This window comes from Gopherus evgoodei, chromosome 1, assembly GCF_007399415.2.
Source record: "Gopherus evgoodei ecotype Sinaloan lineage chromosome 1, rGopEvg1_v1.p, whole genome shotgun sequence".
Lineage (NCBI taxonomy): Eukaryota > Metazoa > Chordata > Testudines > Testudinidae > Gopherus > Gopherus evgoodei.
This window is the reverse complement of record NC_044322.1, coordinates 271,935,060-271,949,975: the sequence shown is the minus strand read 5'-3', so window position 1 is coordinate 271,949,975 and position 14,916 is coordinate 271,935,060. Positions and strand designations below refer to the sequence as shown.

General features: G+C 50.5%; 2 protein-coding genes across 10 annotated transcripts in view; one reads left to right on the top strand and one right to left on the bottom strand.

Moving 5' to 3' along the window:
• MRTFA (myocardin related transcription factor A) overlaps nt 1-9,886 on the top strand; it is a 169,070-nt gene extending 159,184 nt beyond the window's left edge. For 5 of the 6 annotated variants that reach the window (XM_030546863.1, XM_030546859.1, XM_030546882.1 and 2 more), the window contains 5 exons: nt 793-900; nt 2,418-2,582; nt 3,516-3,698; nt 4,441-4,501; nt 5,041-9,886. In XM_030546863.1, the coding sequence (XP_030402723.1) occupies nt 793-900; nt 2,418-2,582; nt 3,516-3,698; nt 4,441-4,501; nt 5,041-5,555 (1,032 nt within the window). In that variant the 3' untranslated portion in view covers nt 5,556-9,886. The remainder of the gene's footprint in view (nt 1-792; nt 901-2,417; nt 2,583-3,515; nt 3,699-4,440; nt 4,502-5,040) is intronic. The other variant, XM_030546868.1, reaches the window with a different exon arrangement.
• SGSM3 (small G protein signaling modulator 3) overlaps nt 9,835-14,916 on the bottom strand; it is a 71,411-nt gene continuing 66,329 nt past the window's right edge. For 2 of the 4 annotated variants that reach the window (XM_030546895.1, XM_030546889.1), the window contains one exon: nt 13,353-14,532. In XM_030546895.1, the coding sequence (XP_030402755.1) occupies nt 14,450-14,532 (83 nt within the window). In that variant the 3' untranslated portion in view covers nt 13,353-14,449. Of the gene's footprint in view, nt 10,019-10,099; nt 14,533-14,916 lie in introns of those variants that run through there. The other 2 variants (XR_003998280.1, XM_030546904.1) reach the window with 2 other exon arrangements.

The following is a 14,916-nucleotide window of genomic DNA, read 5'->3' as shown; positions in this document are numbered from 1 at the left end:
ATAAAAGATATTACCTCACCCACCTTGTTTTTCTAATATCCTGGGACCAGTGCAGCTACAACACTGCATACAGGTTTTTACTACGCTATAGTAAAAGGCAGTGGGAATTCCACCACTCATCACTGTGGAGAGAAAAGAGATTGTAGCTCGAGTTTTCCAGTAGATGACCTTGTCTAATTGAGGTTTGAATGCTGAAATCAGAGCCCTGGGAACAGGAGTGTGTGTCTTGTTAAATGATCTTTTGTTTTGTTCTTCCATGTGCCACTCTGTAGTGGGGCTGACAGAAAGCAAAGCCTTTCAATGATGAGGATAGAGACGAGCCCAGCCCAAATAATTTTTCCCTTTGATTTTGGTGGGAGATAATTCAGCATTTAACAAAAGTATCTTGAACATCGACTCCAGAAGTCTAGTCAGGGACAGAAACCCTCAAGCTTCAGAGTATAAGCCAACCTCTAACTATTTGGGGTTAGGAAGAAATAGGAGTAGTTCTTCCCATAACTGATTACTGCAGCATTTCTTGCACTTCCTCAGAAGCTGTTAGTAATGGTCACTCTCAGAGACAGGGTCCTGATTCGGCCTGGCAATTCCTGTGTACCTAATAGTAGGCAGTGTTCCAATTTTGTTGGTGGGAGAAACTAACAAGTGAATTTTCTAAAGATGTAAGGGTTGGGAAATACATTTAACTTCATTTTAGCTTCAGGAAAACTAAACCCTGTTTCTCTCTTCAGCCTCTACAACCCCCTCAAATAGTACAGTGAATAGCTTTGTTCTCATTCATCTTTTTCTTCTCAGAGAGTGCAGTCGTCACCCACTAAAATATCCAACCAACCACAGTGTCAGCTACCTGCAAGCAACTCGCAGCAGCAGCCTCCCAGGCTACTGAACCAGCCCATCAGGAAGGTAGCTGACCACATGCTTGCATTCCTTCCTTGTTTTGCCTTTGCCTGGTGGTTGGCTGAGTCGCAGAGGGGAAAGGGAGCACATGGACGAATCAGTTCTGAGACCATCACTACAGAGGGAGACCCCACACTGCACTGCACTGCACTTTCCTTCCCCATCACAGGTTGCAATTGCATAGTGCATCGGTTCTTGGCCTGGGAGCTGCCAGCAGCATGGGGGGGAATGAATGGAGATTGCACAATGCTCCCATTTCATATCTCCAGCCTTCTGCTGAAGCAGCTTTGCTCAGCCTCTTATAACCAGGCCTCCTCGGAGTGTCAGACATGCCATACAGCTTTGAGCCAATTTCCCATGGTGACTCCCACAGAAGAGCTGTAGGCACTGGGGCAAAGGATCCTGGGATGCCTCTGAGGACGTTGAACATGGGATTTATGGCATGAAGAATAGATGAGAATCCCTAACAATGTATTAGCTCTGGCCCTTCGGATATGTCTACACAGCAAAGAAAAACCTGGGCTGGCCTGTGCCAGCCAACTCAGGCTTGCAGGGCTCGAGTTGCAGGCCAGCTAGGGTGACCAGAGATCCCGATTTTATAGAGACAGCTGCGATATTTGGGCTTTTTCTTATATAGACTCTCCCCTCCTCCCCCCAATTTTTCACACTTGTTGTCTGGTCACCCTAGGGCCAGCTGCAGATTTTTCTTTGCTGTGTAGATGTACCCTTAATCACAAAGCAGTTGAACAACCTAGTACTGTGTGAAAGTGTCCTTACAAAGTGATTGTAAACAAATAAAGGGCAGGAGTGTGTCCTCCTTGTTCATGTTGTAGTTCCTTACCCTTTGAGGAGTCCCACTGAAATCAAAAGGCAATTACTGCACTGGGGTTGGCAGGGCTTCTCTGCACCCTAGGGTGGGGTATGCACTCTGAGAAATCTCCTTCCAGAGTAGTAGGTGTCATGTTAAAACTTGGGTCCTGATTATCTGTGTTGAGATGCCCTCCTCGCCCCCCCCCCCAAACTTCCTTTGGTTACGGATTGCGTCTGGCTGTCAAAGATGTAATGCTGTAAAGAAACAAGGTCTGAGGAGGTTATAACCCTTCTCAGTGACCTCTCAGGAGTTCCTGATCTGCATCTTCTCCCTTCTAGATCAGGGGATAATTCAGTGTGTTCCCTAGTGCATCAGTTAGGTTAGAGCAAGTCTGTGAAGGGATTTAAGGATTAGGAGGGTAACTTTTGAACTGGATCCTGAAATGAATGGGGAGGCAGTGGCCTTGTCTGAGTGATGTGATCAAACTTCTTTGTTCTGTTGCTCTTACCCATGTGCTGTGGGACCATCTTTGAAGAGGGTCAGTGCGTGGATTTGATAGGACCTTTAATACAGAGGTGAATGTTTTTTAACCAAAGGCACCTTTCTCCATTGAAAAGCTAAATTCCTTAGGCCAGCCAGAATCTGTGATTGATCTTCACTCACATGCCATGCAGGGGTTTGTAGCTCTCTTAATCTTTCTGTCTCCATGCAGGCTCAGAAGCCAGGTCTGCAGGTGGTCACTGGGCAGCTGCCCCACACAATTTTGTCTTTCTCAGCGCCTCCAAACCTGCAGCCCTTTTTCCTCAACGGCTTCCACAAAGGATCTCTGAAAACTGGTGCTCCTAGTAAAGCCAGCCAACCCAGTGTGCTGAAAAAGGTAGCTTCCCTGCATATCCCATGGAGTCCAGGTCACCGTGCCAGGTTTCAGGCCCTTTCACTTTGATAGACCAGATTTGTAAGGGACTTTGGAGGCTGGATATACAGGGATCACTTCTGTGCACTAGCATTGCTGCCCACAGTGTTACCGTGAAGGAAAGTGAAAAATACCTTCCCAGATGAAACTCCCAGAGAGGTTTAGAGAGGCAGCATGTATAACTATCTGAGCCAGAGTTCCTCCAGGGTACTTGGACCATTATTCCTACTTTAACATAAACTGTGGAATGGCTCTTTAATGATCATAGTAAAGTCTAAGGCCTTAACACAGTATTTTTAGCACATCTCTGGAGCACTGCTTCAGTGCTGAGTCACCACCACCACTTCCTGTAATACCTTGGGTTTCCTTTGGAGAGCTCTCTTCTGAGGTCTGTCCCCACCCCCTCTGCTAAGTTTGTGAGATCTGACACTATCTGAGCCTGCGGACTTCTCCACAGCCCGTGTTTTGTGAATAGTTTTGTGTTTCCAAAGCAGACTCATTATGGAGAGGAAAGGGTAAAATAACGGTTCTAGGCAGTCGCACACAGATTACATTGATATTGTGGGGATAGTCCTCCTGTGTCTCTGTGAAGTGCTGGGGGAATCCACCCACCCAAACAGATGAGCTGCTCCTCACCCTGGTGCAGCCCTGTGGTGGTGCGTGGCATGGGCGTGCTCCAGCAGAGGCTTTTCATTTGTGATCTGGACGGGGGACGTCCTACACACACAGTACAAGAAGGAGCAGAGATACTGAGAGAAGAGCAGAAACAGTGTGGTTTCTGCCAGCGTTGGCGGAGACAGAAGGAATGATCTCTCCAGGATATGTGGGAGCAGCCATGATGTGGGAGATGAAATGGGCTTTCTACCTACTCACTCCATTCTCCTTCATTCTAAACAGTCGTCCTCACAGCCAGGTTCTCCTGCTGCCACTTCACCATCCCAGATGGACCTTGAGCAGCAGCAAAAGCAGCACCCATCCCTTTTTGGGACCCCTTCACCTCCTCTCTCTGGCTCCTCGGTGCTGATGAAAGAACCACCAGGCTATGAAGAGGCCATGAAGCAACAGCCAAAACACCATGAGGTAAGAGCAGCCACTTCCTTGTGCTTCCACGAGGAACGTCTTGGGGAGCGTGTGGGTTGGCTGCCCTCTGCAAATCCAAGACCCATGTTGCTCCCTGAATTCAGGGGCAGGTGCTTAGGAAATGCAGAGACTGCAACACAAGGGGCCTTTTCTAACTGACCTTGAGCTGCACACAAGGAGTCAAGGTGAATTACCTTTGTGGAGTTTCAGTGGAAATGGAGTCACCTTCCATTTCACTCTTTGGTCCATATGCCCGCTGAGATTGAGATAAGATTACCTCCTTCTTAGAGTTTGTCTACACTGCGGATGGAGGTGTATTTCTGAGCTTGGGTAGAGGTACACATGCTAGTGTGGCTGCAAGGGATTTGGTTAACTGCCGAGGACAATCCCATCCAAGATCCTGCCGCCCATGCAATTGTGGCCCCACCGATACTTTTAGCACACTAACTTGATCACAGCTAGTAAGGAGCATGTCTGCCCAAACTGGGAATTACCCATCCCAGCTGCAGTGTAGACATACCCATAATACAGGGACATGGTGGGGCTGTAGGACCCCACACTGCTATAAACACTCTTCTTCCAGTAACACCTTGGGGTGACAGAGGTCATTGGTTCCATCCTGCTATAGGCACCATCCTACCAGATCAGTGCGGGAAGGAGAAGGAGAAGGACTAGACCAGCAGATTGGTGGTTACTGTGTGTCTTGTAAGTGTGGGTCTAATTCATCACTCTCTCTTCCCAGGAGAATGGCTGTTCAAGCCAACAGATGGATGACCTGTTTGACATCCTCATAGAGAGTGGAGGTGAGGAGAAAATCAGTGAGGTTGCTGGCTGGTCACCTCTGGGTTTGTCTATGGTTTGTGTAGCACTGAGCTCATGTGCTAGTGTGACTCCCACCCTTTGGCTCCCCAACAGGGAGCAGCGTTAGTGAGCTCGGTCTTGCCACTAGTGTACGTATACCCTGGCCCTTGCTTATTCTTCATTTGATGCTGCCCTTAACATAAGCAGGGTATGGTGTGGCGCTATGAAACAGACTTGTCAGGCACTGGTATAACGTATCATAAAACTCCTGTAGCTGCTGTGTTGCATCAGACCTGTGGTTGCTCTGGGTTGGCCTCCCTCACATGGCCCTGGCCCATGATGGTTCCCGATAAGACAGGTTTAAAACTCCCCTAAGCCAGCCTACTGTGTAGCTGGCAGAGGTTTCTTGACCTCTGTTGGTGATCAGCGTATGGCTCATGGTGTCAGGATTGATGATGGTCTAGCTCAGGGATCTGAGGGGTCTGACCTCCACTAACTGGAGCCTTTCATCACCCTGGGATTCTGTGTTCTTTCTTTACAGAGATTTCAGCTGATTTCAAGGAGCAGCCATCTCCAGCTGGGAAGGAGACATCAGTGTCTCCAGCATGCGCCTCACCGTCCAACAGCCACCATTCCTCTGAGCTTCCCCTGCACGTGTCCCTTGGCCACACTAGCTGCATTAATCCTGTCATAGCAGGCCGGCTGGAGGACTTCCTGGAGAGCAGCACTGGCCTCCCACTTCTGCCAGCAGGCCACGATGGGCCTGAGCCCTTGTCCCTGATAGATGACCTCCATAGCGAGATGCTGAGCAGCTCAGCCATTCTGGACCACCCGCCTTCACCCATGGACACCTCAGAATTGCACTTTGCCCATGAGCCTACTGGGGGACTAGTCCTGGACCTAGCTGAGGGTAACTTGGACAGCATGGATTGGCTGGAGCTTTCGGGGGGCCCTGTCATGAGCCTTGCTCCCCTAAGCACTGCAGTCCCCAGCCTCTTCTCCACAGACTTCCTTGATGGACATGATCTGCAGCTGCAGTGGGATTCTTGCTTGTAGCTCTCTGAATGGAGACTGAAGGGAATGGGGGGGGGAGGGCACAGGCATGGGGCGAGAGGAGGCCAATCAACCAAAAATGAGCCCCTTGCGTGTAAACTCTTCCCCCAGTCGTGACCTCCTGTAGTGAAACTTGTACCATTGGCAAGGACTGGCATAGCTGTTGGTCGGTCATTGTACTCATGGGGGCTACAATCAGCAGGTCAGACCAGAGCAGTAACCATAGCTGTCAGGGGACAGGGGCTGCAGGCTTTTGAATCTGGCTGGTTCCCTGCCTATACCCCTGCTCTAAAGCTGAAATAACACCACTGCAGGGCAGGGGGGCCTCCTCTGCTCCTTTGGCTCAACTGGGAACAGCTCACCTGGGAGCCAGGAGAGGGAAGGGGTATGGGGCAATGTAAAAGCAGTTGGGAACCAAAGGGGTTCATGCTGTTTTGGGGGGGCTGAAGGGTGAACGGTCATTGATGGGGACTCCTTGTGTTAGGCAGCAGCTCAGCTATTCCTCCCAGCAGCTGTTTAAGGAAGGGGGAGCACTGAGTTAGCCATGGCCCCGCTCCTCCTGCAGACCAGAGCTGTCACGCCGGTCTCAGTTATAGGAGAGGCTTCAGGCCAAAGGGATGCTCACGCAATAAGCCACCTTCCACCAGCGGCAGTAGAAGGGATGCGATAGGTTAGGATCTGTCGTGTGGCTGGAGGGGGAGAGGTAAATGAGGAATGACCAGGCAGCGCACCCTTCACTCTGGGGAGCTCCATAGCCACGGATGCTAGTGCCCAAAGAAATACCCTCCCTCAGGCAGGTCAGGTGGTTGCTTGTTAGGGGCCCTGTATTAACCCTTCACACAACCCAGGATGAGAAACCAGAACAGGGAGAAGGGGATCATGACTGGAAACCCAGCCCTCCCATCCTGCTCTGGGCCAAGGCCATGAGCGAAGTGGAGTAATTATTGCTACTGGAGTGCGCAGGGCACTGCAGTGCAAAACTCAGGCTATGCTGAGAGCCAGTCAAAGGGGCTTATGGACTTCCTGCCACTCAGCTGGATGGAGACTACATGGCCTCCATTTCCCAGCTCGGAGGTGCTGTTAGTCTCAATAGAGCAGGTACCTGCCTAGAATCCCGCAGAGTCGGGCTTCAGCTTTGTGTGACTTTTGCAAGCTGCTGATCCTGGATGGGGTTTTGGGTGGGAGGAGGGGTAGGTGTGTTCCCTGCAGCAGGTATAATCGTCATGGCTGCAGCACAGGAAAGGGTAAGCCTGCTCCTGGGTTCATATTGCACAAAAGGAGACTGTCCCAAACTGCATTACGGTGCTAAAATTCTGCTCTTTCTAGTGGGGCCCCAGGCTCTCGCAGAGCTGGGGTGGGCCAAGAATCCCAGCACTCAGGCTGCATCAGGCCCTTTGCTCATTCTGCCCCCCTGGGGTTCCTACTCAGCCTGCAGCCCAAGCTCTCTCTTGGCAGGTCATTAGCACCAGCCTGCTCAAGCCCTGCTACACCTGTGGCTCACTAGGCACAGCTGGGCTGTCTGGGTCTAATGGCTGCTGAGGGCCAGAAGAGGCTGGGTGCTGGAGAAGAGCTGTTGGGTGGCTGGAGCCAGGGGTGAGGCAGCTATTGATGTCTCCTCAGTGTGTGAAGCAGCCTTCTGTGCTGTGGCCTATTAGAGAAAAGCAACATAGGGTGACACTATTTTCAGGTGAGAGATTTGTTTCCTGGCTTCAGCTGAACAACTTTTCACTTCTCGCCTGTGCCATGAGCCCCTGCAGGGACAGGGAGACTTTCCTGCTGCCCAGGGGAAGGGGTGGAGAAAGAGCTGACGCAGAGCTTCACAGAAATGAAAGGGAGTGGGCAAGCCTCATGCTCATGTTGCTGTGCAGCAGTGGCAGATGTTTCCTTGCATGGCAGTGCTCTGGCACAGGCCCCTCTCTGGGAGGCGGGAGAGGGGTGGAAGCTATTCTCAGGTAGCTCTAAAGCAGATGCGATGGCAGGACGTTCTCTGCTGGGCTGTGCCATGTTCTCCCCAGTCCCAGAGGAGTAAAAGGGGGGCGGGGAATTGAATCAATTTTCTTACTAGAAATTTAACCACCAGTCTCCCTCCCACCCCGTTTTTGACCTACTCCAGTGAGCTCCCTATGCTTCAGCAGGGTGGGGATTTTAGCTTAGTTTATGTGACCTAGAAATGGCAGCCAAGTGGCTTTGGTAATTATGGCTGAGTTTGGAGGTGGCTGCTTTAAAGCCTTCACACTTCTTACTTGTCCTAGTCCCCTTCTAAGCTTGTTCTGTCTCTGGTCAGTGATGGTTATTTACCACCTTGTGTGAAAAGTGAACCAGCCATGCTGTTTGGATCCTCCCCTCTTCTGCCCTGGACAGGTGCTGGTCCTGTTCGAAGCGGGGAGGGTCTGCTGTGCATGGCTGTGGGCAGAAGGCAGCATAGCCAACAGGACTCCTGTGGAGAAGCTGGCTGGTGGTGCTGCCTTCAGAGGCACAAGGCTGGAGGTACTGGCTTTGAAACAAAATTTAATAGGAAAAAGTGAATTCCTCTCCTTCAGCTTGTGTGATAGTAGGACAGACATGGGCTGGGGTAAGAGATTTCAATTCCCTTTGCATATGCTGCCCCATTAGCTGAATATAATGTCAGTGTATCACCCTGTCTGGAGTCTGTCCCTGTCATACCTGGGAAGAGCCATGCCTCGGTGGGTGGCTGGGTGGGGATCATGCTGCTTTCTTGGTACCTGCCATTCATTAGTAGCTAATGAAGAAGCTCTGTACGTGTATATACCTCTCTAGCTGTTCTTGGAGGGAAAGGGGGGCAGAGATGCGTCCACCTTCCTACCCTATGTCAAGGCATAAGTGGCAGCTGGGTATGGTGTACCCGAATCACAGTGGGGGAGTGTCGGAGCCCCTTCTGCTTGTTCTGGGAGCAGCGCTGGTATTTTAATTCTGTGGGGAGGTGATGGATTCAGGCCATGGCTTAGCTGTTCTCATCTTATTGCACGTGCCCTTCGAAGGAGATTGCTTTTTTCTATTCTGTGTTTAGCTGTTGTGCACACAAGTCAGAGCTGAAGCTGTGCCCGTCTCCCATGGTGCAAAGCTGTGCATCCTTCCCTACTCCAGTGGTGTGCTGGAGAAGCCAGGTGTCCTCAGCTATAACTTTCCTTGTTCCCTTCCTCCCCCTCCAGGCAGGACTGGACTGCTGAATCAGAGGCTGGAACCGGGCTTCTCTCTTATGGCCTGGCCTAGCCCTAGCCCTAGCTTTCTGCACTAGCTGGGCTGCCTATTTCTCCTGCTCTGATACAAAATAATCAGTTTTTTCATAGGGGGCTCACACCACCATGGCTGCTGCATATGTTCTGCCCAGAACTCTACATATCACGTCACCTTCGGGAGTCTGAGCGAGGTGTCTGTGTACCTGCACCCATGCAAATCACTTACTCAGTGCTCCTGGGGTTAAAGAAATTGTGCCTGAGGCAGAACAAACCCATGTCCTGTAACCCTTGGGACCTGGGCTAGAGGGGCTTCCATCCTGACCTAAACTGCTCCAGTATTGTGTGAAAACCAGGCTGTCAATATGGCTTTGGAGGCTGCTTTTACTTGTACCACAGTGCTCCCCGGCCCCACTGGAGCAGAGGATGGGCTACTTTTTTTTGGATTTTGTACAAATAAGAACCTAAATACAAAAGAGTTAAGATCAAGCAGAAAACAAATTATCAAAGTGCAATGAAATAGTGCAGGAAAGTGGGGTGGGGGAAAGGGTGGGTAAACCAGGTCACTGCCCCCTGCCCCCCCAACTAGGGGACTGTAAAATCCACAGAGGGCTATTGCTGCATAGGAAAAGGCCTAAGCCCCTCAGTAAAGTGAGGCTTCTACGGTGCGGTAGCTGGTACTGAAACAATACTAGAGCTAGGTTCCCATTGCTGGCGGTGCTTCTCGGTGGGGAGGTGACCTGGTAGAACTCCTAGGTCCTTGCTGAGAAGCAGGATCATCCACTTCTCTGTACTCCTGGAGATTTTCCTGAGAGACCCTGTTGCATCTCACAGGGAAAAACAAAAGCCCGATGTTCTGCCTCTACCTTGAATGTAACCCTGAATCTTTCTGCTGTAACCACTACTTGTTGATAATGTATTTGAGTAGCATGCACTCTCCCTTCCACTATGCAGCACCAACAAGGGGTGATCAGCACAGTCTGAGGCAATGGGCTCCAGCATGAACACTCAACTGGAAAAGGACAAGAGTGAAGAGTTAACGGGAGAGAGAATGAATCCTTACATTGAATTATTTTTTCAGTTATAAATACTTGGAAAGAAACATTTTATTAAAAAAATAAAGAAAAAACATGATCAAAAGGTCTGTCTTGTAGGCAGTGATACAAGGACATCCTGGCCCTCGCACTGAGAGCCTTTCACCTTTTGTCTTTGACATGGAGGCACAGGCAGTGAGGAGGAAGAATCCTAACTCTCCTGGTGCGTTCTTTGCACCTACAGCAGTGTCCCCTTCCCAGCATGCTCTGTCTTGCTTTCAAATGCTGTAGCATTTTGTTCTGGGTGCGTTCTTTGCACCTACAGCAGTGTCCCCTTCCCAGCATGCTCTGTCTTGCTTTCAAATGCTGTAGCATTTTGTTCTTGGTAAGTGGGTAAACATGATGAGTGGCGCTGCTGGGATATTTCCATACAGAGAGGGAGGACTAGCCACGTGCCCACAAACAGCAAGTTTCTCTCTGCCCAGACAGGACAGATTTTAACCCACCTCCATTTCTCCAAGACTGAACCAAGGGGAAGACATTTTACCAATGTAGAGGGAAGGGTGCTGCCCTCTGGATGGGAGTTGGAGATCCAGTTATTTAGTATGTGCCCTTATGGGGGCTCTGCACTCTTGACCAGCGATTGTAACAGAGTTGGTGGGTGAGTGCTCTTGAAGTGCAGGGTCTTGTACTCCCAGATGACCCATCACCACTCCACTTAACTGCTGCAGCTCAAGCTGGAGCAACTGCATTGACAGCTGCTTCCTAGCCTATTAATTTTGGGTTTTTCCTCTTAGTTGCTGCACAACTGGGGGGGGGGGGAGCACTCTGAGATTCTTGCCCCTTCAGCCTTTGTGGTCTATGGCACTTACCCAGATTATGCTTAAAACCCCAAGGTTCCAGTCCTAACAGAGCTGCCACAGGTCTTTTCCTTATAGTGATAGCACCTATAGGTGTCTGTGGTGCCTCAGAAAATCTCATGTCCCATCCAAGTGTAAAGTCTGCACAGGGGCTTAATGGTGGGTCTCACAAGGATAGAGAGGCACGACTGAAGCGCCTCCTCAAGGAACACTCCCCTTAACATCGGCCTCAACCTCTCAGGCCATACCAGTGCCCTCCAGACGCAGGTTCATGCTGAAGGCCTCTGAAAGAAGAAAGCCACTTTCTTCTGCCAGAGACTCTGGCATAGTCTACCACCACCTTCTCAAGAAGTACCTTGCTTGGTACTATTTGACACCTCTAGCAGATGCATCTAAGACCAAGATGACCATCTCAAGGGCACTGAAAGCCACAGAGACCACTTAGACAGCCCCCAACCAACTGCAAGGACTTACCACCATACAACTCCCAGGCCACGTCGGCCTCCACATTCATTGTGCCAGATGCAAGGCTGCATTGGTCAGGCCTTGCTAAGGATTATGTATGCCTCTGGCTCCCTGAGTACTAGCCTCTTAGGTGGAAAGAGCCTCTGAAGGTTGGTGTGGCAATCCCAGTCTGCCACCCTCAAAAAAATCTTCACACTGGATGCCTTTTTTGGGTGAGGTGCCACAGCACAGGGAAAATGGTCCTCACACGAGCCATCACTCCAAATCAACATCCTGGAACTAAGGAAAGGCCACTACCCATGTCAGCACTCACTTTATGACCGAAAGGGTCCCTCTGGCAGAGTAATGCTGGACAACTGCACAACTATGTATGTATTATGTAAACTGTGCAGCATGACTGTGGTACTGGTACATCTCCCCTCACAGAGATACTACAGTGGTTTACCAGCAGTTGCAAACTCCCTGCTGTTTCATCCTCAAGACTTACTTCTGATAGACATCAGAATGCGAGAACTCAGGGTTCATGGCAGATCCACTATGTGCTAGCGTGACAAGGTCATGCTGCGCCCCCCCCTGCATCCCCCCAATCCTTGATTCCTCCCTAAAGACTTGTTGGAATGTCACACCAACCCAGATAGATAAGATAAAATACCAGCAAATGGCTAAGCCCGCACCTTGAGGGAGGAAGCTTGTCTCCAAACATTAGCTGTAAGTAGGGCCCTTGCCATTTACCCTGCCAGCATTAAGGCTATTTGTATCCTTGGCAAAAAGGATAAGAGGTCAGCTGATTTCTCCTAAGCCTGTCCAAGAGGGTTTGATTGATTTGCTGTGAAATATACCCCTCAGCAAGTGAAGGTTCAGTCCACTGCTATAGCCATTGCCATCTCAGAAAGCTGCAGGGCTGCAACCTGCTCCTTGTTTCACACATTTGTCAAACATTACACCATCAGACCTGCATCCAGAGCTGACATGACATTAGTGACAGCTCTTCAATTCACCACCCACCTCCATGTTGACCTACTCCTTGGGAAGCTCCTACACTGGAGCACCCCTCCGGTCATAGAGAGGCTACCTAGCTGTACAGTAATGAGAGTTCTTCAAGATGTTTTGTGTCACAGGATGTTTTATCTCCTGCTCTTCTTCCCCTCAGGGAAAGAGTCTGCCAGGTTTCTTAGTTGAGAAGGAACTGGAGCAGCAGTGGGTCTACACCTCCCTGTGTGCCCTCACCTCGAGCTCCAGGTGTGGCACTGCAACACTGTTTACAGTCTCTGGTGCATGCACCTCCTCCACTGGAACTTCCCCAAAGAGCAGGTATCCTGCAAATGGAGCCATTCCTGTTAGAGTAGCACTTGAATAGAAACAGGCCTGCAGGCCCTGTGCTCACCCATACCTGCTCCAATTTGTCTCCAGCCTTCTCAAGTTTGCCACCGGTTGGGTTTAGGACAGCACAATTCCTAAAGAGCTATCAAGCAAGGCTCTCCTGTTTTCTTTGCTTCCGTCATGGAAGTATAAAGGGCACCTTACCTCTTAACTGTGTTCAGTCCTGAACTCTGTTTTGAGACAGCTCTTCCCCCCTCCCCTACAGTGAGGCACGTGGTTGCCTTGCGAAGAACCTTTTTTTTTAACTGCATGACAAGACAAAAAAGTGCAGAATGGCTCTTCCTGCTGTGTCTTTTTACACTGATAAGTCCGGGATGTGATTTTTAGTTGTACAGTTTAAAACGCTGTTGTTGACTTGTGTCACCATTAGAAGTGTCCTGAATATTCTATCCCACCATGCTCTCACTGGGGCAGTGTGCTGCTGTCTCTGACAGCTGCCTTAGTCAGGAAGCCAGGCTTGACCTAGTCTTTCCTAGCCCTACTGTTGCACTGTAGAATTGGCACTAATGCCACAATTGAATATTCTGTTCTGCAACACAGGGGCACCCTTCCCTGCAGGGGTGGGGATGCAATTCTGGTTGCCTCTAAATCCCACTGCACAGTGCAGCCTTCTTCTATTAGCTAAATTCCAAACCAAGCCATAAGGATTAAGACCCATTTCAGCTGGAAACAGGGACAAGAGGTGAGGTGATTTTAGAGTCACTGAGTGAGATAAAGACCAATTCTCTGCTCCTGTAAAGGATTCCTCTTTCCCTCCAGGTGCTCAGAGAGCAGGCATCCATCTTAAACCCCACAGAGACCTGTAACAGCAAAGCAAAGGAAGGTTCACCCACCATCCCCAACCCTACTGGAGAAAACCACCAAAGCTCTCCCAAGATGCACTTTATTTACAACCCAAAGACTAAAGGAAAGTAAGAATCTAGTGTTATTTCATGAGTAGTTTGTGCTCACAAACAAGTGCTTTCATTGCTAAAGTCACAGATGCCATGGAGCAAAGCTACCCTACAGCAGTAGTGATGCTCCACTCCTAGCTTACAGGCCTCAGCCTCTTCCCACAGGGCAGGGGCTGAGTTAGTCTCCCTGAGCCAGCTCAGGCCTGAACCCACTTCCTGAGCTAAGATGATGCCAAAATATACAGATATGTCTAGAGATCTTTTTGGTTAATTTAAAGTAACACGGTTAGAGGCTAAAACAACAGTATGATACTCCCGCCAGCTAAGGGAGAACTGGGGCTTGCCTCCACACTTGAGAAAAAGCCCCATCCCCAAAGGCAGTTATAGTTGGTAACTGGCTGCTCCCTTAGGCACATCTTGTCAGCACCCCCATCCATCCCTTACACTGCTAGAGCAACAAGACAAAAAAATCTTTCACCGAGGGAGGCTTCTAAAGCACAAGAGTCAGGGAAGCTCAGGTCAGCCAATGGTTCTGTGCATTCCTCAGCTCCCCCTGGGTGCTTGATAACTGCAGGGTCCATTGAAGAGGGAGGCTGTCTCTTCACCTGCTGCCCTCACATTCTGGGCTCCAGCGGCACTTGGAGACGTTGAACAGACACACAGATCTGCTCACTATCCCTAGGACAGTAGGGAGAGTGGCTATGAGGCAGGTTAAAATCCTCTCCCAGAGGAGCAGCAGGGTGGGCCAAAAAGGAAGCTAGAGATCTGGCCGGTAGAGTCCCCGCCTCCCCCTCTGAGCAGGGCTTACAGTTGGGGACAAGGGAACACATGGGACTGAGAGCTGGGCAGCTGGTGCAGGGTGTGCTGCACAGGCTAGGCGAAGGATTTCTGCCTGCAAGACCACACACACAGCCCTCCAGCCACCCAGTGCCTAGGGGAAAGTGCCCAGCTGAGCTGGAGAGGCTGTCGCTTCAGCTGGGCTGAGAGCAGCCATGGGTCGGAGGGGGGAGGGGCAGGGGGAGGAGAGTGTGTGTTGAGTGTGGCAGTCTAGAAGGCCCGCAGTCGGCGGGGTCAGCCATCTATGTCCCAGCTGAAGAGATGGTGCTTCACCAGCATGTCCTGCACTCCTTCCTTCAGCGGTTTCTTCTCCTCCTGCAGGAGGACAGGAAAGGGCCAAGAGTCACTAAGTAGCCATATGCAGGTGCCATCAGATTCTACCACTGCAGGTGGGGGAGAAGGGAAGTGACTTCTGTAGGCAGCTGCTGTCCCCTACCACTTGCTCTCTCCCCTACCAGGCCCAACATCTCAATGCTGCAGTCTGGAGGTATGGAGACCACCTGCCCCTAGCCCTTCACTGCTGGTGCAGCTGAATGAGTCAGAACCTTGTTCTCCAGGGGTCCAGTGCTCACTCTCTTTGCTTGCTTCCTCCTCTCTTGGCTGAGAAGCCATGCCCTTTGGGGTATGAATAAGAACTGGTGTGGGAAGAGCCTGCAGTTTACTCCACCGCCACTAATCCCACCAGGAGGGCAGAGGTTGAT